We start from the raw sequence: 26,617 nt of genomic DNA on the forward strand, positions 1-26,617 counted from the left end.
AAAAGGGGACTATATGGTGTCCCTGGACATCAAGGATTACCTCCATGTCCAAATTTGTCCTTCTCAACAAGGATACCTCTGGTTCGTGTTACAGAACTGTCAATATCAGTTTCAGGCGCTGCCGTTGAAGTATCCACGGCACCCCGGGCCTTTACCAGGGTAATGGCCGAAAAGATGATTCTTCAAAGAAAAAAGGCATCTTAATTATCCCTTACTTGGACGATATCCTGAAAAGGGCAAGTTCAAGAGAACAGTTGGACGTCGGAAGAGCACTATCTAAAGTAGTTCTACGACAGCACGAGTGGATTTTAAATATTCCAAATATCGCAGCCGTTTTCCGACGATACGTCTGCTGTTCCTAGGAATAATTCTGGGCATAGTCCAGAAAAAGGTTTTCTCCTGGAGGAGAAAGCCAGGGAGTTATCCGAACTAGTCAGAAACCTCCTAAAACCAGACCAGGTATCAGTGCATCAATGCACAGGAGTCCTGGGAAAAATGGTGGCTTCTTACGAAGCAATTCCATTCGGCAGATCTCACTCAAAAAAAATTTTTCAGGGGGATTTGCGGGACGAATGGTCCGGATCGCATCTTCAGATGCATCAGCGGATAATCCTGTCTCCAAGGACAAGGGTGTCTCTTCTGTGGGGGCTGCAGAGTGCTCATCTTCTAGAGGGCAGCACGTTCAGCATTCAGGACTGTGTTCTGGTGACCACGGATGCCAGCCTGAGAGGCTGGGGAGCAGTCACACAGGGAAGAAATTTCCAAGGAAGTGTGGTAAAGTCTGGAGACTTCTCTCCACATGAATATACTGGAGCTAAGGGCAATTTACAATGCTCTGAGCCTAGGAAGTCCTCTGCTTCAAAGTCAACCGGTGCTGATCCAGTAGGACATCATCATACCAGTCGCCCACGTTAACAGACGGGGCGACACAAGAAGCAGGAGGGCAATGATAGCAAGGATTTTTCGCTGGGCGAAAAATCATGTGATAACACTGTCAGCAGTGTTCATTCCGGGAGTGGACAACTGGGAAGATTTCCTCAGCATGTATGAATTCCACCCGGAAAAGTGGGAACTTAATCTGGAAGTTTCCACATGATTGTAAACCGTTGGGAAAGACCAAAGGTGGTCATGATGGCGTCCCACATGAAGCGCCAGGTCAAGAGACACTCAGGCAATAGCTGGGACGCTCTGGTAACACCGTGGGTGTACCAGTCGGTGTATGTGTTCCATCCTCTGCCTTTCATACCCAGTGTATTGAGAATGATAGGAAGGAGAGGAGTAATAACTATACTCGTGGCTCCGGTTTGGCCAAGAAGGACTTGGTACCCGGAACTTCAAGAGATACTAAGAAGGGTCTTGATTCAGCAAGAATCATGTCTGTTCCAAGATTTACCGCAGCTGCGTTGACGCCAGGGCGGGTGAACGCCGGATCCTAAGGGAAAAAGGCATTCCGGAAGAGGTCATCCCTACCCTGGTCAGAGCCAGGAAGGAGGTGACCGCACAACATTATCACCGCTTAGGTGAAAATATGTTCCATGGTGTGAGGCCAGGAAGGCTCCACGGAAGAATTTCAACTAGGTTAATTCCTACATTTCCTGCAAACAGGAGTGTCTATGGGTCTCAAATTGGGGTCCATTAAGGTTCAAATTTCGACTTGTCGATTTTCTTCCAGAAAAGAAATTGGCTTCAGTTCCTGAAGTCCAGAAGTTTGTTAAGGGAGTACTGCATATACAACCCCCTTTTGATGTCTCCAGTGGCACTGGGAGATCTCAACGTAGTTTTGGGATTCCTAAAATCACATTGGTTTAAAACAACTCAAATCTGTGGATTTGATATATCTCACATGGAAAGTGGCCATGCTGTTGGTCCTGGCCGCGGCCAGGCGAGTGTCAGATTTGACGGCTTTGACTCACATAGCCATATCTGATTGTCCATTCGGACAGAGCAAAGCTGCGGACTCGTCCCCAGTTTCTCCTTAAGGTGGTGTCAGCGTTTCACCTGAACCAGCTTATTGTGGTACCTGCGGCTACTAGGGACTTGGAGGACTCCAAGTTGCTGGATGTTGTCAGGGCCCTGAAAATATAGTTTCCAGGTCGGCTGGAGTCAGGAAATCTGACTTGCTGTTTATCCTGTATGCACCCAACAAGCTGGGTGCTCCTGCTTTTAAGCAGTCGATTGCTCGTTGGATTGGTAGCACAATTCAACTTGCACATTCTGTGGCAGGCCTGCCACAGCCTAAATCTGTTAAAGCCCATTCCACCAGGACGGTGGGCTCATCTTGGGCGGCTGCCCGAGGGGTCTCTGCATTACAACTCTGCCGAGCAGCTACGTGGTCGGGGGAGAACACGTTTGTAAAATTCTACAAATTTGATACCCTGGCAAAAGAGGACCTGGAGTTCTCTCATTTGGTGCTGCAGAGTCATCCGCACTCTCCCGCCCGTTTGGGAGCTTTGGTATAATCCCCATGGTCCTTTCAGGAACCCCAGCATCCACTAGGACGATAGAGAAAATAAGAATTTACTTACCGATAATTCTATTTCTCGGAGTCCGTAGTGGATGCTGGGCGCCCATCCCAAGTGCGGATTATCTGCAATACTTGTACATAGTTATTGCTAACTAAATCGGGTTATTGTTATTGTGAGCCATCTTTTCAGAGGCTCCCCTGTTATCATACTGTTAACTGGGTTCAGATCACAGGTTGTACAGTGTGATTGGTGTGGCTGGTATGAGTCTTACCCGGGATTCAAAATTCCTCCCTTATTGTGTACGCTCGTCCGGGCACAGTATCTAACTGGAGTCTGGAGGAGGTTCATAGGGGGAGGAGCCAGTGCACACCACCTGATCGGAAAGCTTTACTTTTGTGCCCTGTCTCCTGCGGAGCCGCTATTCCCCATGGTCCTTTCAGGAACCCCAGCATCCACTACGAACTCCGAGAAATAGAATTATCGGTAAGTAAATTCTTATTTTTTATTTTCAGTGAGATCTGCTGGCAACAGACTCACTGCTACGAGGGACCTAGGGGAGAGAAGCGAACCTACCTACCTGCTTGCAGCTAGCTTGGGCTTCTAGGCTACTGGACACCATTAGCTCCAGAGGGATCGAACACAGGCCCAGCCTCGGTCGTCCGGAGCCGCGCCGCCGTCCCCCTAGCAGAGCCAGAAGCAAGAAGACGTTCCTGGAAATCGGCGGCAGAAGACTTCGGTCTTCATTAAGGTAGCGCACAGCACTGCAGCTGTGCGCCATTGCTCCCCAGGCACACCACATACTCCGTTCACTGATGGGTGCAGGGCGCCGGGGGGGGGGGGGGGGGGCCGCCCTGGGCTACAATATAAGTACCTTACTTGGCAAATTAACACATAATATAGCCTTTAAGACTATATATGTGTAAAATCCCCTGCCATAACTGTATAAAAAAAGCGGGAGAAGCCCGCCGGAAAAGGGGCGGGGCTATCTCCCTCGGCACACTGGCGCCATTTTCCCTCACAGCTCCGCTGGAAGGATCGCTCCCCAGGCTCTCCCCTGCAGTTCCAGACTACATAGGGTAAAAAAGAGAGGGGGGGCACTAAATTTAGGCGCAATCTGTGATATATAAGCAGCTATAAGGGGTAAAATCACTGTTTAGTGTGTATCCCTGTTTTATATAGCGCTCTGGTGTGTGCTGGCATACTCTCTCTCTGTCTCCCCCAAGGGCTTTGTGGGGTCTTGTCCTCAGTCAGAGCATTCCCTGTGTGTGTGCGGTGTGTCGGTACGGCTGTGTCGACATGTTTGATGAGGAGGCTTATGTGGAGGCGGAGCAGGTGCCGATAAATGTGATGTCACCCCCTGCGGGGTCGACACCTGAGTGGATGGATATGTGGAAGGAATTACGCGACAGTGTCAACTCCTTACATAAAAGGTTTGACGACATATCAGATGTGGGACAGCCGGCTTCTCAGCCCGTACCTGCCCATACGTCTCAAAAGCCATCAGGGGCTCTAAAACGCCCGCTACCTCAGATGGCAGACACAGATGTCGACACAGATACTGACTCCAGTGTCGACGATGATGAGACTAGTGTACATTCCAATAGAGCCACACGTTACATGATTATGGCAATGAAAAATGTGTTGCACATTTCTGATATTACCCCAGGTACCACAAAAAAGGGTATTATGTTTGGGGAGAAAAAACTACCGGTGGTTTTTCCCCCTTCTGATGAATTAAATGAAGTGTGTGAAGAAGCGTGGGCTTCCCCCGATAAGAAACTAGTAATTTCTAAAAAGTTACTAATGGCGTACCCTTTCCCGCCAGAGGATAGGTCACGTTGGGAGACATCCCCTAGGGTAGATAAAGCGCTCACACGCCTGTCAAAGAAGGTGGCACTACCGTCTCCGGACACGGCCGCCCTAAAGGAGCCTGCTGATAGGAAGCAGGAGGCTATCCTGAAGTCTGTTTATACACACTCAGGTATTATACTGAGACCAGCTATTGCTTCAGCATGGATGTGCAGTGCTGCAGCTGCGTGGTCAGATTCCCTGTCAGAAAATATTGATACCTTAGACAGGGACACTATATTGCTAACCATAGAGCATATTAAAGACGCAGTCTTATACATGAGAGATGCACAGAGGGATATTTGCCGGCTGGCATCTAAAATAAGTGCAATGTCCATTTCTGCCAGGAGGGGTTTATGGACTCGGCAGTGGACAGGGGATGCAGATTCTAAAAGGCACATGGAAGTTTTGCCTTAAAAGGAGTTGTTTGGGGATGGTCTCTCGGACCTCGTTTCCACAGCGACAGCTGGGAAGTCAGCATTTTACCCCATGTTCCCTCACAGCCAAAGAAAGCACCGTATTATCAGGTACAGTCCTTTCGGCCCCAGAAAGGCAAGCGGGTTAAAGGCGCGTCCTTTCTGCCCAGAGGCAGAGGTAGAGGAAAAAAGCTGCAGCATACGGCCAGTTCCCAGGAACAAAAGCCCTCCCCCGCTTCCTCTAAGTCCACCGCATGACGCTGGGGCCCCACAGGCGGAGCCAGGTACGGTGGGGGCCCGTCTCAAGAACTTCAGCGACCAGTGGGCTCGCTCACGGGTGGATCCCTGGATTCTACAAGTAGTATCTCAGGGGTACAAGCTGGAATTCGAGACGTCTCCCCCTCGCCGTTTCCTCAAATCTGCCTTGCCAACAGCTCCCCCGGACAGGGAGGCAGTGCTGGAGGCAATTCACAAGCTGTATTCGCAGCAGGTGATAGTCAAGGTACCCCTCCTTCAACAAGGAAGGGGTTACTATTCCACAATGTTTGTGGTACCGAAACCGGATGGTTCGGTGAGACCCATTTTAAATTTGAAATCCTTGAACACCTATATAAAAAGGTTTAAGTTCAAGATGGAATCGCTCAGGGCGGTTATTTCAAGCCTGGAGGAAGGGGATTACATGGTATCACTGGACATCAAGGATGCTTACCTACATGTCCCCATTTACCTTCCTCACCAGGAGTACCTCAGATTTGTGGTACAGGACTGTCATTACCAATTCCAGACGTTGCCGTTTGGTCTGTCCACGGCACCGAGGGTATTTACCAAGGTAATGGCCGAAATGATAATACTCCTTCGAAAAAAGGGAGTTTTAATTATCCCATACTTGGACGATCTCCTTATAAAGGCAAGGTCCAGGGAGCAGTTGTTGGTCGGGGTAGCACTATCTCGGGAGGTGCTACAACAGCACGGTTGGATTCTGAATATTCCAAAGTCACAGCTGGTTCCTACGACACGTCTACTGTTTCTGGGGATGGTTCTGGACACAGACCAGAAAAGGGTGTTTCTCCCGGAGGAGAAAGCCAAGGAGTTGTAGTCTCTAGTCAGAGATCTCCTGAAACCAAAACAGGTGTCGGTGCATCACTGCACGTGAGTCCTGGGAAAAATGGTAGCTTCCTACGAAGCCATTCCATTCAGCAGGTTCGATGCAAGAATCTTTCAGTGGGATCTGTTGGACAAGTGGTCCGGATCCCATCTTCAGATGCATCGGCTGATAACCCTGTCTCCAAGGACCAGGGTGTCTCTGCTGTGGTGGCTGCAGAGTGCTCATCTTCTGGAGGGCCGCAGATTCGGCATACAGGACTGGGTCCTGGTGACCACGGATGCCAGCCTTCGAGGCTGGGGGGCAGTCACACAGGGAAGAAACTTCCAAGGGCTATGGTCAAGCCAGGAGATTTCCCTACACATAAATATTCTGGAACTAAGGGCCATCTACAATGCCCTAAGTCAGGCAAGAGCCCTGCTTCAAAACCAGCCGGTACTGATCCAGTCAGACAACATCACGGCGGTCGCCCATGTAAACCGACAGGGCGGCACGAGAAGCAGGACGGCGATGGCAGAAGCCACAAGGATTCTCCGATGGGCGGAAAATCACGTGTTAGCACTGTCAGCAGTGTTCATTCCGGGAGTGGACAACTGGGAAGCAGACTTCCTCAGCAGGCACGACCTCCACCCGGGAGAGTGGGGACTTCATCCAGAAGTCTTTCGGCTGATTGTAAATCGCTGAGAACGGCCACAGGTGGACATGATGGCGTCCCGCCTCAACAAAAAGCTAGAAAGATATTGCGCCAGGTCGAGAGACCCTCAGGCAATAGCTGTGGACGCTCTAGTGACACCGTGGGTGTACCAGTCGGTTTATGTGTTCCCTCCTCTTCCTCTCATACCCAAGGTACTGAGGATAATAAGACGAAGAGGAGTAAGAACTATACTCATTGTTCCGGATTGGCCAAGAAGAGCTTGGTACCCAGAATTTCAAGAAATGATCTCAGAGGACCCATGGCCTCTGCCGCTCAGACAGGACCTGCTGCAGCAGGGGCCCTGTCTGTTCCAAGACTTACCGCGGCTGCGTTTGACGGCATGGCGGTTGAACGCCGGATCCTGAAGGAAAAGAGCATTCCGGAGGACGTCATCCCTACGCTGATTAAAGCTAGGAAAGAAGTGACCGCAAACCATTATCACCGCATATGGCGAAAATATGTTGCGTGGTGTGAGGCCAGAAGGGCCCCAACGGAGGAATTTCAGCTGGGCCGTTTTCTGCACTTCCTACAGTCAGGGGTGACTATGGGCCTAAAATTGGGTTCCATTAAGGTCCAGATTTCGGCTCTATCGATTTTCTTCCAGAAAGAACTGGCTTCACTACCTGAAGTTCAGACATTTGTTAAGGGAGTGCTGCATATTCAGCCCCCTTTTGTGCCCCCAGTGGCACCTTGGGATCTCAACGTGGTGTTGAATTTCCTAAAGTCACATTGGTATGAACCACTTAAAACCGTGGATTTAAAATATCTCACGTGGAAAGTGGTCATGCTGTTGGCCTTGGTTTCGGCCAGGCGTGTGTCAGAATTGGCGGCTTTATCATGTAAAAGCCCTTATCTGATTTTCCATATGGATAGGGCGGAATTGAGGACTCGTCCCCAATTTCTCCCAAAGGTGGTTTCAGCTTTTCATTTGAACCAGCCTATTGTGGTGCCTGTGGCTACTCGTGACTTGGAGGATTCCAAGTTTCTGGACGTAGTCCGGGCCCTAAAAATCTATGTTTCCAGGACAGCTGGAGTCAGAAAGACTGACTCGCTATTTATCCTGCATGCACCCAACAAGTTGGGTGCGCCTGCTTCAAAGCAGACTATTGCTCGCTGGATCTGTAGCACGATTCAACTTGCACATTCTGCGGTTGGACTGCCGCATCCTAAATCTGTAAAAGCCCATTCCACGAGGAAGGTTGGCCCTTTATGGGCGGCTGCCCGAGGGGTCTCGGCTTTACAACTTTGCCGAGCAGCTACTTGGTCGGGGTCAAACACATTTGCTAAATTCTACAAGTTTGATACCCTGGCTGAGGAGGACCTAGAGTTCGCTCATTCGGTGCTGCAGAGTCATCCGCACTCTCCCGCCCGTTTGGGAGCTTTGGTATAATCCCCATGGTCCTTACGGAGTTCCCAGCATCCACTTGGGACGTTAGAGAAAATAAGATTTTACTCACCAGTAAGTCTATTTCTCGTAGTCCGTAGTGGATGCTGGGCGCCCGTCCCAAGTGCGGATTGTCTGCAATACTTGTATATAGTTATTGGTTAACTAAAGGGTTATTGTTGAGCCATCTGTTGAGAGGCTCCGTTATATTTCATACTGTTAACTGGGTATAGTATCACGAGTTATACGGTGTGATTGGTGTGGCTGGTATGAGTCTTACCCGGGATTCCAAATCCTTTCCTTATTGTGTCAGCTCTTCCGGGCACAGTATCCTAACTGAGGTCTGGAGGAGGGTCATAGAGGGAGGAGCCAGTGCACACCACTTAGTCCTAAAGCTTTCTTTAGTTGTGCCCAGTCTCCTGCGGAGCCGCTATTCCCCATGGTCCTTACGGAGTTCCCAGCTTCCACTACGGACTACGAGAAATAGATTTACCGGTGAGTAAAATCTTATTACTGTTACTTTGATTTATATTTTATTTCTCTAGCCTCCATAAGGGATATTGGGGAATTAGTATGATGGGGTATAGACGAGGTCCAAAGGAGCCGGTGCACTTTAAATTTCTTCAACTGGGTGTGCTGGCTCCTCCCCTCTATGCCCCCTCCCACAGGCAGTTTAGAAAAAAGTGCCCTCAGGAGAGGATGCACACTCTGGATCTCCAGAAAGTTTTCTACAGTTTCTTTTAAAACTTTATTATTTTCGTTATGCTGTTTGGGCAACAGCATACCTTCACCATGGGAGTTAGGGGGAGAAGGTCACAGGCCTCTGTAAGGTGTTAGCCGCTTCCCCGCTGCAGGACTACCGTCCTGAGAGGTTATTGTACAGCGGGGCACTGCGCCTTAGCGGTCCCAATCGCAACACGCCGCACACCCCTAACATTGCCTGAAGGTGACGACAGTGGTGAGTACAAACCGGGGGCTCCGCTAGGGGGGTCCCCCGGTTCTTGGTGCGACAAAGACGCAGGGGCGGCATACAGGACCCTCCTGGGTGGAACCTGCTGTACACTGGCAGCGGTAGTGAAAACTATCACTTGCTGTGATGTTTTACACTATAGGGAGACATTTGCCAGTATAAATATCACTGAAGCTCCGGCTCCATTACAGGGGGTGGAGCTTCCTCAGAGTGGGACCAGTGGCGTTTTGGCGCCTTCCTCTGCTTATAGCTGCAGAAGCAGGCACACACAGCTCCTCCAGACACTCGGGATACGCAGGAAAACTGGTGAAGGGGGGGTGTATCAAAGGGAATTAGCCGCTATTGTACACAATCTGTGTCCTGAAAAGGACTAATACTCTGGTGTTAAACCATGATATAGCAGCTTGCAGCCTCACTGGGGCCGTTTAGCTTGCACGTGCTGTTCTCTTCTCTCTGTCTCCCTCTCACATACAGTAAGGGCAGGCTTGCTATTATATTACTTGTCTGCTTGTATGTGTATATAAGTGTTTACTGTTAGCATTGTAAAACCCCAATTATGCAGTGTATGTCACACCAGATTCTCTCCCTCTACATCTGGTTCCATATCATGTGGATAATGCAGCCAGTCCTCTCAATATTTGATATTAAAAGGATATGTATACAATATATCACATGTACAGTATATATTATTCAGTTATAATGTTACAATTACACAAAAAGCAGATGGTTACAAAAGAATACATTACAGTTTCAGCCACAGCCAGCATACAATACCATTTCCCTCAATGCACACTCTGCTCCATCTCTCGCTCTCTCTCTCAACAAAAAAACAGCAACTGGAACAGCAACCAGCAAACAGAACTTTTTGTGTGACTCGAATCACATATACACTGTCTATATTGGGGGAGTACAGGTCTAAGGGCTGAGTCTTCTGTTATTGGTCCAGGGGAGGGAACTTTCTCATTCATGATGTGTTATTGGTCAGTTCATATGCAAACAACGTCCAGTCTTGAAGATGACATCATGGGGGTTGGCCACTGGTTTCCTGCCTACACATGCTTTCCTTGGAATGTTCTTTGTTGTCATTAGAATTGTTGCTTCATATTCCTACATTTAATCATAACTAATCGTTGCAATGTGCTACAATCTAACCACAGGTATCAAACCAACACACTCATTCCTCTGATTATTTTGACACCAAGCATGATATGTTTATCTTCCATTAATACGTATATATGATGTTATACTCCATTATATAATTTAAAACATTATAATGTCTGGTGCTTGACATGTTTAATTTATGTGTGGGTATGAAATGTGTTGAATGTATCTTTGTGGCTTGTCTGTGTGAATGCGTATGCTACCATATATCGCTGTGCACGCTGCACGTATTCGCACGCACAGCGACTCATCTGTTTGGAGTTTGTATGTTTTCTGTATGTAATATTTTTGACTTCGACATAGCTTGGAAAGGCATTCCGAACAAGGTTATTCCTACCCTAATACAGGCTCTGAAAGGAGTAACGTCTAAACATTACCATCGGATTTTGAAAAAGTATGTGTCTTGGTGTGTATCCAAGAAGTTTCCTACAGTGGAGTTTAAACTTGGACGGTTTCTCCTTTTCCTACAGGCAGGTGTGGTTATGGGCCTCAGTTTGGGATCCTTAAAGGTCCAGATTTCGGCCTTATCCATTTTCTTCCAGAAACAACTGGCTTCCCTCCCTGAGGTTCAGACTTTCTTGAAAGGGGTTCTGCACATCCAGACTCCTTTTGTGCCTCCTACGGCTCCCTGGGATCTTAACGTGGTGTTGCAGTACCTGCAATCGGATTGGTTTGAGCCTTTACAGTAGGTGGAGGTCAAGTTTCTTACTTGGAAGGCGGTCACACTGTTGGCATTAGCATCTTCTAGGCGTGTGTCGGAAATTGGGGGCTTTGTCCTACAAAAGCTCCTACTTTATTTTCCATGATAGAGCTGAGCTCAGGACACGTCACCAATTTCTTCCGAAGGTTGTGTCTGCTTTTCATATCAACCAACCTATTGTGGTGCCAGTTGCTACTGACTCCTCAGTTCCATCAAAGTCCTTGGATGTTGTAAGGGCTCTGAAGATCTATGTGACGAGGACTGCTCGTCACAGAAAGTTGGACTCTCTGTTTGTCCTGTATGATCCCAAGAAACTTGGGTGTGCTGCTTCTAAGCAGACGATTTCTCGCTGGATCAGGTTCACTATCCAGCATGCGTATTCTCCGGCAGGATTGGCGTGTTTAAAATCGGTTAAGGCCAACTCTACTCGTAATGTGTGTCCCTCCTGGGCAGCTGCCCGGGCTCTCTCGGCTTTACAACTTTGCTGAGCGGCTACTTGGTCAGGGTCGAACACGTTTGCTAAGTTCTAGAAGTTCGATACTTTGGCCTCTGAGGACCTAAAGTTTGGTCAATCTGTTCTGCAGGAGCCTCCGCGCTCTCCCTCCCGTTCTGGGAACTTTGATACATCCCCATGGTACTAATATGGACCCCAGCATCCTCTAGGATTTAAGAGAAAATAGGATTATAATTATCTACCGGTAAATCCTTTTCTCGTAGTCCGTAGCGCTTCGTTATCCTGCAGTGGTTACTTGGTTCAGTACTGCTTTGTTATTGGTTTAGTACAGGTTGAGTATCCCTTATCCAAAATGCTTGGGACCAGAGGTATTTTGGATATCGGATTTTTCCGTATTTTGGAATAATTGCATCCCATAATGAGATATCATGGTGATGGGACCTAAGTCTAAGCACAGAATGCATTTATGTTTCATATACACCTTATACACACAGCCTGAAGGTCATTTTAGCCAATATTTTTTATAACTTTGTGCATTAAACAAAGTGTGTCTGCATTCACACAATTCATTTATGTTTCATATACACCTTATACACACAGCCTGAAGGTCATTTAATACAATATTATTAATAACTTTGTGTATTAAATAAAGTTTGTGTACATTGAGCCATCAAAAAACAAAGGTTTTACTATCTCACTCTCACTCAAAAAAGTCCGTATTTCGGAATATTCCGTATTTCGGAATATTTGGATATGGGATACTCAACCTGTACTGTGTTGTAACTTGGTTAAGTACTGTTGTTCAGCTGTTGCTGAGTGTCAAGCTGGTTAGCTTGGTGTGCCTTGTAAACACAAATTTCGTACCGCGCTCAATCCTAGACTCTTTAATTAAAGGATGGATGGTATGATGTTGAGAGTAGTAGACCAATAATTGATATATTCTAAACTCCTGACTCTGTGTTCACTCTTACCTAATACCTGTATGATGAATAATGGTTATAAATCTAAAGTACGTTCTTATTTATAGAATAAATGCAACCCCTATGTGTTACACAATGTGTAGAATCGGTGGAAATGTCTAGCACAGTAGGTTTCAACACATGTTTACAATAAGGAGAGATGGATCCTATAAACTGATATTCTTTTTATTTTTTAATGTATTGGAGTTCAATACTTATAAAATAAAGAAAAAAAGGGAGGGTATTTCTGCTTTAAAAATTGTAGTCTCTTATCAAGGATTAAATGCTGAAGTCTTTTGAAGTTCCAATAGGTTTAGTTCATATGCGGCGTCCCGCTTGTAATGTGCTCTGAGCGTTTGAAGGAGTGATGGGTGCCTGGGTGGGTACAGAGATTTTGGGATCTGTGCAGTGCTAGAATAAACGCGATATGGTTGGCAAGGAATAAAATAGTTTTAAAGTTCCGGACTGGTCTGTCAACCTCTACACCGGCCCTCAGTGTTGCGCCCAGGTTCAGGCGCTCCCCTGAAGTCCGGTCGGTCCGAGGGACAAACAATGTCTTGTGGCGCGGAGATCCCGGCCAGCGTCCTCCTAGCCGCTGTCCGTGAAGTACCTGCCGCACACGGAGACTCACCTGATGCCGCTTCCCGCTGACCACCATGTCTCTGCACTGACTCTCTTCCACTCTTCCTACGTCCTCCTGGTTGCATGGCGACGTCCTGCTTGCTTCCGTGTTAGCAGGTCACGTGACCGGCCGTTCCTTGCTTTCTGTCACTCGGCGCTCTTTGTTAAGGTGTTGATAGGGTTAAATTAGATGTATTGCTGTAGCTCCAATGCGTTTCAACCCCATTGGGGTCTTCCTCTGGGAGATGTGAAGATGTGGATTCAGTTTCCTCAGTCTTTTGAATCCATGTACAAGGTCACGCCCCTTGTCATCTGGTCTCTGTACATTGATGTCACTGGCCCTTTCCGTCATTGACGTATAGTGAATTTAGAAGGGGGGGAGTATCTGTGCTCTGTCTGTATTCAAGTCCTTTAATAGATAATACATTCAAATAAAATAATGCATATTGATCTAATGCATCAGTTGTCATAAATACAGACCAAGGGGAGGGTTCTGTATTCTGACTGTGTTTTCCTGCATTGGTTTTATAGTTCAGTACTGCCTGGTTCCTAGGTAAGTTCTGCGTTATTTACTGTTTCAGTACGGTTTCAGCTGTTGCTGAGTTTTCCGGCGTGTTAGCCGGATTTGCCTGTTGTGTGAGCTGGTGTGAATCTCGCCACTATCTGTGTAAATTCCTTCTCTCAAAGTTGTCCGTCTCCTTGGGCACTGTTTCTATACGGAGTCTGGTAGGAGGGGCATAGAGGGAGGAGCCAGTCCACACTATTAAACTCTTAGTGCCAGTGGCTGCTAAGGGACCCGTCTATACCCCCATGGTACTAATGTGGACCCCAGCATCCTCTACGGACTACGAGAAAAGAATTTACCAGTAGGTAATTAAAATACTATTTCTCTAACGTCCTAGTGGATGCTGGGGACTCCGTCAGGACCATGGGGATTAGCGGCTCCGCAGGAGACAGGGCACAAAAATAAAGCTTTAGGATCAGGTGGTGTGCACTGGCTCCTCCCCCTATGACCCTCCTCCAAGCCTCAGTTAGGTTTTTGTGCCCGTCCGAGCAGGGTGCAATCTAGGTGGCTCTCCTAAAGAGCTGCTTAGAAAAAGTTTTTAGGTTTTTTATTTTCAGCGAGTCCTGCTGGCAACAGGCTCACTGCATCGAGGGACTTAGGGGAGAGAAGTCAACTCACCTGCGTGCAGGATGGATTGGCTTCTTAGGCTACTGGACACCATTAGCTCCAGAGGGATCGAACACAGGCCCAGCCATGGAGTCCGGTCCCGGAGCCACGCCGCCGACCCCCCTTGCAGATGCCGAAGATGGAAGAGGTCCAGAAGCAGGCGGCAGAAGACTTTTCAGTCTTCCTGAGGTAGCGCACAGCACTGCAGCTGTGCGCCATTGTTGTCAGCACACTTCACACAGCGGTCACGGAGGGTGCAGGGCGCTGGGGGGGCGCCCTGGGCAGCAATGTATAATACCTTTTTATGGCTAAAAAATACATCACATATAGCCCTTGAGGCTATATGGATGTATTTAACCCCTGCCAGATCTCACAAACTCCGGAGAAGAGCCCGCCGAAATAGGGGGCGGGGCTTATTCTCCTCAGCACACAGCGCCATTTTCCTGCTCAGCTCCGCTGTGAGGAAGGCTCCCAGGACTCTCCCCTGCACTGCACTACAGAAACAGGGTAAAACAGAGAGGGGGGGCACTTTTTTTGGCGATATTACTATATTTAAGCTGCTATAAGGATACAACACTTATATAGGGTTGTTCCCATATATATTATAGCGCTTGGGTGTGTGCTGGCAAACTCTCCCTCTGTCTCCCCAAAGGGCTAGTGGGGTCCTGTCTTCAATAGAGCATTCCCTGTGTGTCTGATGTGTGTCGGTACGTGTGTGTCGACATGTATGAGGACGATGTTGGTGTGGAGGCAGAGCAATTGCCGGTAATGGTGATGTCACCCCCCAGGGAGTCGACACCGGAATGGATGGCTTTGTTTATGGAATTACGTGATAATGTCAGCACATTACAAAAATCAGTTGACGACATGAGACGGCCGGAAAACCAGTTAGTACCTGCCCAGGCGTCTCAGACACCGTCAGGGGCTGTAAAACGCCCTTTACCTCAGTCGGTCGACACAGACCCAGACACGGACACTGAATCTAGTGTCGACGGTGAAGAAACAAACGTATTTTCCAGTAGGGCCACACGTTATATGATCACGGCAATGAAGGAGGCTTTGCATATCTCTGATACTACAAGTACCACAAAAAGGGGTATTATGTGGGGGGTGAAAAAACTACATGTAGTTTTTCCTGAATCAGAGGAATTGAATGATGTATGTGATGAAGCGTGGGTTAACCCAGATAGAAAAGTGCTAATTTCAAAAAAGTTATTGGCATTATACCCTTTCCCGCCAGAGGTTAGGGCGCGCTGGGAAACACCCCCTAAGGTGGATAAGGCGCTCACACGCTTATCAAAACAAGTGGCGTTACCGTCTCCTGATACGGCCGCCCTCAAGGATCCAGCTGATAGGAGGCTGGAAACTACCCTAAAAAGTATATACACACATACTGGTGTTATACTGCGACCAGCCATCGCCTCAGCCTGGATGTGCAGTGCTGGGGTGGTCTGGTCGGATTCCCTGACTGAAAATATTGATACCCTGGATAGGGACAGTATTTTACAGACTTTAGAGCAATTAAAGGATGCTTTTCTTTATATGCGATATGCTCAGAGGGATATTTGCACTCTGGCATCGAGAGTAAGTGCGATGTCCATATCTGCCAGAAGAAGTTTATGGACACGACAGTGGTCAGGTGATGCGGATTCCAAACGGCATATGGAAGTATTGCCGTATAAAGGGGAGGAATTATTTGGCGTCGGTCTATCGGATTTGGTGGCCACGGCAACTGCCGGGAAATCCACCTTTTTACCTCAGACCCCCTCCCAACAGAAAAAGACACCGTCTTTTCAGCCGCAGTCCTTTCGGTCCTATAAGAAGCGGGCAAAAGGACAGTCATATCTGCCCCGAGGCAGAGGAAAGGGTAAGAGAGGGCAGCAAGCAGCTCCTTCCCAGGAACAGAAGCCCTCCGCGGGTTCTGCAAAGCCCTCAGCATGACGCTGGGGCTTTACAAGCGGACTCAGGAACGGTGGGGGGTCGACTCAAGAATTTCAGCGCGCAGTGGGCTTGCTCACAGGTGGACCCCTGGATCCTGCAGGTAGTATCTCAGGGTTACAGGTTGGAATTCGAGAAGTCTCCCCCTCGCCGGTTCCTAAAGTCTGCTTTGCCAACGTCTCCCTCAGACAGGGCGACGGTATTGGAAGCCATTCACAAGCTGTTTTCTCAGCAGGTGATAGTCAAGGTACCCCTCCTACAACAGAAAAAAGGGGTATTACTCCACGCTATTTGTGGTACCGAAGCCGGACGGCTCGGTAAGACCTATTCTAAATCTGAAATCTTTGAACCTGTACATACAAAAATTCAAGTTCAAGATGGAATCACTCAGAGCAGTGATAGCGAATCTGGAAGAAGGGGACTTTATGGTGTCCCTGGACATAAAAGATGCTTACCTGCATGTCCCAATTTGCCCTTCACATCAAGGGTACCTCAGGTTCGTGGTGCAAAACTGTCATCAGTTTCAGACGCTGCCGTTTGGATTGTCCACGGCACCTCGGGTCTTTACCAAGGTAATGGCCGAAATGATGATTCTTCTGCGAAGAAGAGGCGCATTAATTATCCCTTACTTGGACGATCTCCTGATAAGGGCAAGGTCCAGAGAACAGCTGGAGGACGGAGTAGCACTAACCCAAGTAGTGCTGCAACAACACGGGTGGATTCTGAATTTTCCTAAATCTCAGTTGACCCCGACAACACGTCTGCTGTTCCTGGGAATGATTCTGGACACGGTTCAGAAAAAGGTGTTTCTTCCGGAGGAGAAAGCCAAGGAGTTATCCGAACTTGTCAGGAACCTCCTAAAACCAGGAAAAGTGTCTGTGCATCAATGCACAAGAGTCCTGGGAAAGATGGTGGCTTCTTACGAAGCAATCCCATTCGGCAGATTCCACGCACAAACTTTTCAGTGGGATCTGCTGGACAAATGGTCCGGATCGCATCTGCAGATGCATCAGCGGATAACCTTATCGCCACGGACAAGGGTGTCTCTTCTGTGGTGGTTGCAGAGTGCTCATCTGTTAGAAGGCCGCAGATTCGGCATACAGGACTGGGTCCTGGTGACCACGGATGCCAGTCTGAGAGGCTGGGGAGCGGTCACACAGGGAAGAAACTTCCAGGGAGTATGGTCAAGCCTGGAGATGTCTCTTCACATAAATATACTGGAGCTAAGAGCGATTTACAATGCTCTAAGCCTGGCAAAACCCCTGCTTCAGGGTCAGCCGGTGTTGATCCAGTCGGACAACATCACGGCAGTCGCCCACGTAAACAGACAGGGCGGCACAAGAAGCAGGAGAGCAATGGCAGAAGCTGCAAGGATTCTTCGCTGGGCGGAAGATCATGTGATAGCACTGTCAGCAGTGTTCATTCCGGGAGTGGACAACTGGGAAGCAGACTTCCTCAGCAGACACGATCTACACCCGGGAGAGTGGGGACTTCATCCAGAAGTCTTCCACATGATTGTGAACCGTTGGGAAAAACCAAAGGTGGATATGATGGCGTCTCGCCTCAACAAAAAACTGGACAGGTATTGCGCCAGGTCAAGAGACCCTCAGGCAATAGCTGTGGACGCTCTGGTAACACCGTGGGTGTTCCAGTCAGTGTATGTGTTTCCTCCTCTGCCTCTCATACCCAAAGTACTGAGAATTATACGGCAAAGGGGAGTAAGAACGATACTCGTGGCTCCGGATTGGCCAAGAAGAACTTGGTACCCGGAACTTCAGGAGATGCTCACGGAAAATCCGTGGCCTCTACCTCTAAGACGGGACCTGATTCAGCAGGGACCGTGTCTATTCCAAGACTTACCTCGGCTGCGTTTGACGGCGTGGCGGTTGAACGCCGAATTCTAAGGGAAAAAGGCATTCCAGAAGAGGTCATTCCTACACTGGTTAAAGCCAGGAAGGAGGTGACTGCACAACATTATCACCGCATTTGGAGAAAATATGTTGCGTGGTGTGAGGCCAGGAAGGCCCCCACGGAGGAATTTCAATTGGGTCGATTCCTACATTTCCTGCAAACAGGATTGTCTATGGGCCTCAAGTTGGGGTCCATTAAGGTTCAAATTTCGGCCCTGTCGATTTTCTTCCAGAAAGAATTGGCTTCAGTTCCTGAAGTCCAGACTTTTGTAAAAGGAGTACTACATATACAGCCCCAGGTTGTGCCCCCAGTGGCTCCGTGGGACCTTAATGTAGTTTTGGATTTTCTCAAATCCCATTGGTTTGAGCCACTCAAATCGGCGGATTTGAAATATCTTACATGGAAAGTAACCATGCTACTGGCCCTGGCTTCAGCCAGGAGAGTGTCAGAATTGGCGGCTTTATCGTATAAAAGCCCATATCTGATTTTCCATTCGGACAGGGCAGAACTGCGGACGCGTCCTCATTTTCTGCCTAAGGTGGTGTCAGCGTTTCACCTGAACCAGCCTATTGTGGTGCCTGCGGCTACTAGCGATTTGGAGGATTCCAAGTTGCTGGACGTTGTCAGGGCATTGAAAATATATATTTCAAGGACGGCTGGAGTCAGAAAATCTGACTCGCTGTTTATACTGTATGCACCCAACAAGCTGGGTGCTCCTGCTTCTAAGCAGACGATTGCTCGTTGGATTTGTAGCACAATTCAACTTGCACATTCTGTGGCAGGCCTGCCACAGCCTAAATCTGTCAAGGCCCATTCCACAAGGAAGGTGGGCTCATCCTGGGCGGCTGCCCGAGGGGTCTCGGCATTACAACTCTGCCGAGCAGCTACGTGGTCGGGGGAGCACACGTTTGTAAAATTCTACAAATTTGATACCCTGGCTAAAGAGGACCTGGAGTTCTCTCATTTGGTGCTGCAGAGTCATCCGCACTCTCCCGCCCGTTTGGGAGCTTTGGTATAATCCCCATGGTCCTGACGGAGTCCCCAGCATCCACTAGGACGTTAGAGAAAATAAGATTTTACTTACCGATAAATCTATTTCTCATAGTCCGTAGTGGATGCTGGGCGCCCATCCCAAGTGCGGATTGTCTGCAATACTTGTACATAGTTATTGTTACAAAAAAATCGGGTTGTTCTTGTTGTGAGCCGTCTGTTCAGAGGCTCCTACGTTGTCATACTGTTAACTGGGTTCAGATCACAAGTTGTACGGTGTGATTGGTGTGGCTGGTATGAGTCTTACCCGGGATTCAAAATCCTTCCTTATTGTGTACGCTCGTCCGGGCACAGTATCCTAACTGAGGCTTGGAGGAGGGTCATAGGGGGAGGAGCCAGTGCACACCACCTGATCCTAAAGCTTTATTTTTGTGCCCTGTCTCCTGCGGAGCCGCTAATCCCCATGGTCCTGACGGAGTCCCCAGCATCCACTACGGACTATGAGAAATAGATTTATCGGTAAGTAAAATCTTATTTTTTTAGAGGTAGTTCCTTATTTATATATATTTTTTTTTTTATATGTTTGAGGGAAATTCCCCAATCTGCCTACTCGGCCGGTACACTGTCCAGATCTGCTTATCTGAGACCAGCAATAATCAGTGGTCTGTTGGGGAAATTAAATATGTTGGGAATGCTTGATTTGCCAAACTGGTTTCCTGATTCCCTGACCCGGCCGTCTGGGGAACCAAGACATTACAATAATATAATGCTGTTGTATGGGGGCCATTAGTTGTCTTGATTGTTTGAAAATGCTGTCATATTTATCCTTTATTAAGTATATATTTATGTCCTTAACATAGTTTGTTTTAAACGTATTAACGTGACTTAAATATGTACTTTTCACTTTTTCTAACACAATAAAATGACATCTTATCTTAAAAGTTTGCTTTAATATCAGTATAACATAGACTCTCTGTTTTTTTCCTTAGGTACATTAGCATTCTAGTAGAGCTCACTCGTCTGGAAGGGACACGCCATGGGCACCTCATAGCTGCTCAGATGCTTGATGTTGCCATCAGAGTGAAAGCTATTCGGAAGTTTGCTGTATCGCAGATGGCTACATTGCTGGACAATGCCCACCTACTGGCCAGCAACACTCAGCGCAATGGAATTTGTGAAGTACTTTATGCAGCCGCTTGGATTTGTGGCGAGTTCTCAGAGTAAGATGTTTTTGAGGCTGGTGGTTAAAACACTGAAAGTCATCTGACTACCTGACTTTGCCTTTTTAACAGTCTGCATATTTTTATTTATTTTCTTCTTCCCTCCTTTTAGGCACCTACCGGAACCACAACAGACCTTGGAGGCTATGCTAAGACCGAAGGTCACTACGTTGCCAGGTCATATTCAGGCGGTTTATGTACAGAATTTGGTAAAATTATACTCTTGTATACTGCAAAGCAAGGAACACGAGGGAGATCATGAAGCGGCAAAGGAGATTACACAGCTAATGGTCGATAGGCTTCCCCAATTTGTACAAAGCGCTGACTTGGAAGTTCAGGAGAGGGTAATGTTACATTCTCTTGATTCCAGTGAAAAAAGTTTTTACTGCATGTATAATTTAATTCCTGTCCTCAAAGCTCCATGACTGCAGTTTTGAGTACAGATGTATCCTCATACTCCCTAGTGTCTGTACGTCATATGGCATAAGACAGCCAACACAACCGAGATTCTGCGAAGAGTAGCGTTTCCTGTTTTTCTTTAAATTGTGATACTTATTCACATTGCGGATGCAGCAAAACACCTCTCAGTGTACTAGAGATCGCTGGTTTGCAATTTTTAACTGCACTGGAATTTGTTTTAACGTCTCAGTTGAAACACCACAAAACGGCATGAGCCCTTCTTACACAGATTTAGGGGTAAATTTGCTAAGATGGGAGTTCTATTTAAGATGGGATATTGCCCATAGCAACCAATCAGATTTCCGGTATTATCTTCTAGAAGGTGCTAGATAAATGAGAAGTAGAATCTGATTGGTTACTATGGGTAACATCCCATCTTTAATAGTACGCCCATCTTAGTAAATTTACCCCTTAGACTCCATTGCACACAGATATACAAATGCACACATAATTGATCATTGCAAACTAGCAATATCGTAATTTCATCTAATTTTTATTTATGCGAATGAGACATATATTTTGATAGAGAAAAACGATTGGCACAGCAGGAAATGGTCTCAATTTGTTTGGCGCAATTTGAGCAATAGTGTATGAGGACACATCTGTATATTTTCAGAAGCATTTTTAATTCAGAAAGTAAGACTTCCTGGCATAGGGTAAACGAAGAATTATCAAAAAGGTGGTTTGTCCCTTTTTCATCCAGTATCTCGCAATAGGATTTAGGATGTGAAAGGAAGAACTAGAAAGCTATTAGCCCTATGGGAACTGGACTATTGTTACAATAGGATAGACCAGAAACCCACATTAGAGACGGTCTCTAGTAGAACCGTAGATTCTTCACAGGGATGGGGGGTTGCAGGGTTCTTTAATAGTATAGGTTTCCACTGTGATATTGTGCAAATGGAAATAGATGCTCACATTTTTCTTACCTTTCAATGTTTTTTCCACTTATTTCTCTTACGTCCTAGAGGATGCTGGGGACTCCAAAAGGACCATGGGGTATAAACTGATCCGCAGTAGCTTGGGCACACTATAAAGGCTCCTCCCTCTATGCCCCTCCTCCAGACATCAGTTAGACTTTGTGCCCAGGAGTGACTGGATGCACACTAGGGGAGCTCTACAGAGTTTCTCTAGAAAGACTTTTGTTAGGTTTTTTATTTTCAGGGAGACCTGCTGGCTACAGGCTCCCTGCATCGTGGGACTGAGGGGAGAGAAGTCAGACCTACTTCTACTTAGTTAAGGGCTCTGCTTCTTAGGCTACTGGACACCATTAGCTCCAGAGGGTTCGATCACTTGGCTCGCCTAGCTGCTTGTTCCCGGAGCCGCGCCGTCACCCCCCTCACAGAAGCCAGAAGAAAGAAGTCGGGTGAGTATTAGAAGAAAAGAAGACTTGAGTGACGGCAGAAGACTTCAGTAACGGAGGTAACACGCAGCGGTCACGCTGCGCTCAATGCTCCCACACACCAACGGCACTCGCAGGGCGCTGGGGGGGGCGCCCTGGGCAGCATGTTACTGTAAGTTGTTAAAGCTGGCATATGTACATGTTAGGTGCCTGGCCACCGTTTCCAGTACCCCCGCCAGATACCGCAACGGCCACACTGCGCGCCATTGCTCCCACACGCAGATGGTGGTTACAAGGGTGCAGGGCGCTGGGGGGAGCGCCATGGGCAGCAGACTGCTGAGGATCGTTGTTTTTACGAGGGCAGGCATACTCGGGGCCCCGATACCCTATACGATACCCCCGCCGTTTAGCAGCGGTAGCTCTGCGCGCCAGTGATCCCGTACACACCAGCGGCTGGTTGGGTGCAAGGCGCTGGGGGGGGGGCGCCCTGGACAGCAATTTAGATGTGTTTGGTGACTGTATATAGTGCCTAGACACTATATACAGCCCTCTGCCGGCATAATATACTTTTTTATAATGGGCTGAAGCGTGCGGAAAAGGGGCGGAGCTTACCACTCACAGCAGTGCTCAGCGCCATTTTTCTGTCTGTCCCCGCCAAAATGGTGATACAGTCCAAACAAAGGGGGGCACAGAGTTTTAGTGATATAGTTAAGGATATCTATAACACTATTTGTTTGGAGATGGCTATATAAGCATGGTTGTGCATATTTCTGTGTGAGTTCCCTGTCAGTATACCCACTGTAGTCCACATGTGTCTACATGCGTGAGGGCTCTGTCACAATCCGTTCTGGGGTCACTGTCGACATTGCCGACGCCTGTTGGTACTGGATATAGTCAACGGGTCGGTAGTTTTTTGCTTTGCATAAGTACACACTGTATGGGAGTCACAGTAGTATGGGGGTGACCCTGTCGGCACCAACTATTATTACGGGGTGTAAATTAACATGCGGTAACTGCCTGAGGCCTGTATGTATGTATATTATATGTATGGTTTGGTTCCGTGAGCCTGTAACTCGAACACGGACATGGTAGTGTATGTGGGGGAGTGTTATTGATATTATTATATATATATATATATATACTCCCCTCGGACCCCTCAGGGGCGCAATAATGTTATTTTTGCCTAGGTTACTACTTCCTGCTGTCGACTAATACTAGGTTTCTGTCGACAATAACGTTCCTGGTAGATCCACCAGTGGGGCGTATTAGTACATGATTATACATTCGGAACAAATTACTGTCACTAGGTACCTATTGGTTCTGGACAATTCACTTATGTATATATGTTTTATTTATATATATATATATATACACACACATACATTGGGTATTACATTATGTATATTCATGAATGCTGAAGTAATAGTGTTCTTTTTCATGTGCTGGTCGCTCTGTAGATTAAGCTCTACGTCGGCAGTGACGAGTTGGTCTTCAGTCCTCTCAAGGAGTACGAAGGTTTATTCTTTCCCCGACGAGGTGAGAATACTGTGGAAGTCAACTCCTGGTCGACACGGGGCCCTGTCAGAAAGGATCGCCTACAGGAAGCTAAGTGATATTTTATTCCTATACTTTGACCCTGTTTACATTACATGCACATGCGGGAGTGTTTTTATTCGGAAAGGCGTCCGATAGAATTTACCTAAAGTGTGTAAGGTTGGTTTCTCCTGTTGGTTCTTCTTATACCATTACGGCGGCTACCGTGGGTATACAGGAGGGTGGCCGGAGAAATGCTGGGGTTGTCTCTGGGAGATACTGGAGTATTTTCCTGGGACGGTGTATCACTGTTGGGGGGGATACCTCGGCTCAGTCAATCCCGGGGGCATGCTGCTGGTGATTCTAACTTCCTGAGTTAGTCCCCTTCACAAGGGTTGATGACGCATTCTTTGGTGGGATGTAGTCGTTTTAACCAGTTCGATTCCGTTCTTTTTCCTTTTCTGTACTGACAGTGGAAGGTGTAAAAGGTAAGGTTTCTGCAACCTTGTTCGGTTCACAGAATGGGATGTCGTTGTCTGTTTCTACCACATACATTACATGTTGCGGGGTCTACCTGGCTGGAGGCCACCTTGGTGCGACCTTGTCTACTACGTGTCAGTCAGTCCGGGAATAGACTAGTAACTGTGAGTTACTTATAGAATTCTAGGGGGACTTTCTGGTGTGACAGATGGTTCCCCTCACTGATTTTTCTATTAGATCTTGCTGTTCTCCTATGGAAGGGGAGGTAGAACGCAGCGCCATACCAGAGGTGCGTAAGGTTCAGGGCATTGTCCTGATGTCCCTGATATAAAAAAAAAAAGAAAGAAAGACAGATTTCTCCTTACGATGTTGGACTACAGGATTTAACCTCTCCGACGAGGGAGCTCCGCCACGTCATGATAGAAAAGGGGTTCAAGGCGTTTTTCTCCGCATTCAGGTTACCTGGATGGGTACTCAGGAATGTCTTGGCCATTTCACCGGAGTGATGGCAGTGGGATGGTATTTTTTTTCCATAGTAAGAGCCATTGTTATTCTGTAGGGGGGCACTCTCCTGATTAAGGCGAGGCCAAGCCATAAGTGATGCAAATTGTCGTTTTCTTTCTGACTGTTCTTCGACACAGGTGAAGCCTGTTATTCCCAACGGCACAGACGTTGGAGGTGGGTATCAGAGTAGATACGGAAAGGTTGAGGTTCTGTGTGTTCCTGTGGATGGTAATCTGAGGATCCGGAGTCGGATCAGATTTGGAGAGAGGCCTTTTTCGGTTGGCCCGGGTCTCCCCTGCACATGCGCCGGAATATAATCCTAATAGCCAGGATATCGCTCCTGTGGTTTTTGCTCTGTTCTCACCTCATAGAGGGACACAGGTTCGGAATCCAGGATGAGATCCTGGTGTGCGTGCATGCAGATCTCCGAGACTGGGGAGCAGTCCTTGCAAAGGAAGTATTTCCAGAGTAAAAGGTCAAGCTGGGAAGCTTGTCTGCATTACGCCTTCTTGAGTTAAGAGATATTTTCAATGAACATATGCTTCGTGATCTGCCGTGTTAATTCTGTCGGACGGCTTGACAGCAGTGGTATATGTAAGCCGCGAGGGCGGAACGAGGAGAAAAGCGGCGTTGGCAGAAGCCAAGAAGTTTTCCGCTGGGTGGAAAGACTGGTAAACGCTATATTAGTAGTTTTTGTTCCGGAGGTGTACGACAGTGAAATAGTTCCTCTGCAGATGCGATCGCCATCCTGGAGAAATATGGTCGTCATCGAGAAGTTTTCTCTGAAGTGTCAGGTCTTTGAGGAGTGCCTCAGGTGGACATGTTGGCATCTCGCCCCAAAGAGAGTTCTCAGGGATATTGTTCCGGGTCAGGGGACACTCATGCTATAGCAGTGGATGTCCTCGGGACACCTTGGGTGTTTCAGTCGGTCTATGTATCCCCCCTGTTTTCACTTTTCGGCCGGTGATAATTGTAAGAAGAACAAAGGTTCAGACGATCTTCATTGTTCTGGTCTAACCAAGGAGCGCTTGGTATCCAGTTCTTCAAGATTTACTCGTAGAAGATCCATGACCTTTCCTCTACGTGAGGAACTGTTACAGAATGATCCGGGCGTGTATCAAGACTTACCGAGGATGCGTTTGACGGCGTGGCGGTTGAACGCCATATCCTGGCCAGAAAGTGTATTCCCAGGTGAAGTCTTTCCCACACTTCTTCAGGCTGAAAAGAAGTAACGGCAAGGTCGTACCACCGTCTTTGGAGAAAATAGGGGACTTGATGTGAATCCAAGATGGCTACTACGGAAGACTTTTCCCTGGGTGGTTCTTCTCCATTATTTTTTGGAAAGCAGGTGTTGGTGCAGGCTAAAAGTTAGGCTCCTTTTAAGTGCGAAGTTTTGGCCTTATAAATTTTCTTTCAAGTAGGAATTGGCAACCTTTACGGAAGTTCGTGCCTTCCTGAAAGGAGTACTGCACGTCCAACCTCCATTTGTGCCCACGTTGCCACCGTGGGACCTGGACATGGTGTTGCGTTTTCATGTGTCACACTGTTTGGAACCTTTGTGAAAGGTTTGGTTGAAATTTCACTCTTGGAAAGTGGTCATGATATTGGCTTTGGCGTCCACAAGGCGGTTGTCGGAGGTAACGGCTTTATCTCACAAGAGTACTGTTTGATCTTCCATGTGGATAGAGAGGAATTGGGAACTTGGTTAATAGTTCTGCCAAGAGTGGTTGCTGGTTTTCGCAGAAATCAGTCTGTTTTGATCCCTGTGGTTACTTAGGCATTATCTGATTCAAAGTATCTTGATGTAATCAGGGCTTTGAATATTTAAGTCGCCATTTTGGCTCAGGACGCCTGCGTCTATGCAGTTTGTTACACGTTGGGTCTGTGATACGATTCGGCGTGCTCGTTCTACGGCTGGATTGCAGTTACAGAAGTCGGTGGAGACCCATTCTACTAGGAAGGTGGGCTCATCTTGGGCGGCTGCCCAAGGGGTCTCGGCACTTCAACTTTGCCGAGCAGCTACGTGGTCGGGTTCAAACACTTTGCTAGGTTTACAAGTTTGATACCCTGGCTGAGGAGGACCTTGTGTTTGCTCAATCGGTGCTGCAGAGTTGTACGCACTCTCCCGCCCGGTCTGGAGCTTTGGTATAGACCCCATGGTCCTTTTGGAGTCCCCAGCATCCTCTAGGACGTAAGAGAAAATAGGATTTTAATACCTACCGGTAAATCCTTTTCTCCTAGTCCGTAGAGGAAGCTGGGCGCCCGTCCCAGTACGTACCGTCTCTGCAGTAATTG

General features: G+C 47.7%; 1 protein-coding gene across 3 annotated transcripts in view; it reads left to right on the forward strand.

Moving 5' to 3' along the window:
• Positions 1-26,617, forward strand: part of AP3D1 (adaptor related protein complex 3 subunit delta 1) — a 560,201-nt gene that overhangs the window by 219,913 nt on the left and 313,671 nt on the right. For all 3 annotated transcript variants that reach the window (XM_063914795.1, XM_063914794.1, XM_063914796.1), the window contains exons 14-15: positions 19,774-20,004; positions 20,117-20,348. In XM_063914795.1, the coding sequence (XP_063770865.1) occupies positions 19,774-20,004; positions 20,117-20,348 (463 nt within the window). The remainder of the gene's footprint in view (positions 1-19,773; positions 20,005-20,116; positions 20,349-26,617) is intronic.

Source organism: Pseudophryne corroboree, chromosome 1 (assembly GCF_028390025.1).
Source record: "Pseudophryne corroboree isolate aPseCor3 chromosome 1, aPseCor3.hap2, whole genome shotgun sequence".
Taxonomy (NCBI): domain Eukaryota; kingdom Metazoa; phylum Chordata; class Amphibia; order Anura; family Myobatrachidae; genus Pseudophryne; species Pseudophryne corroboree.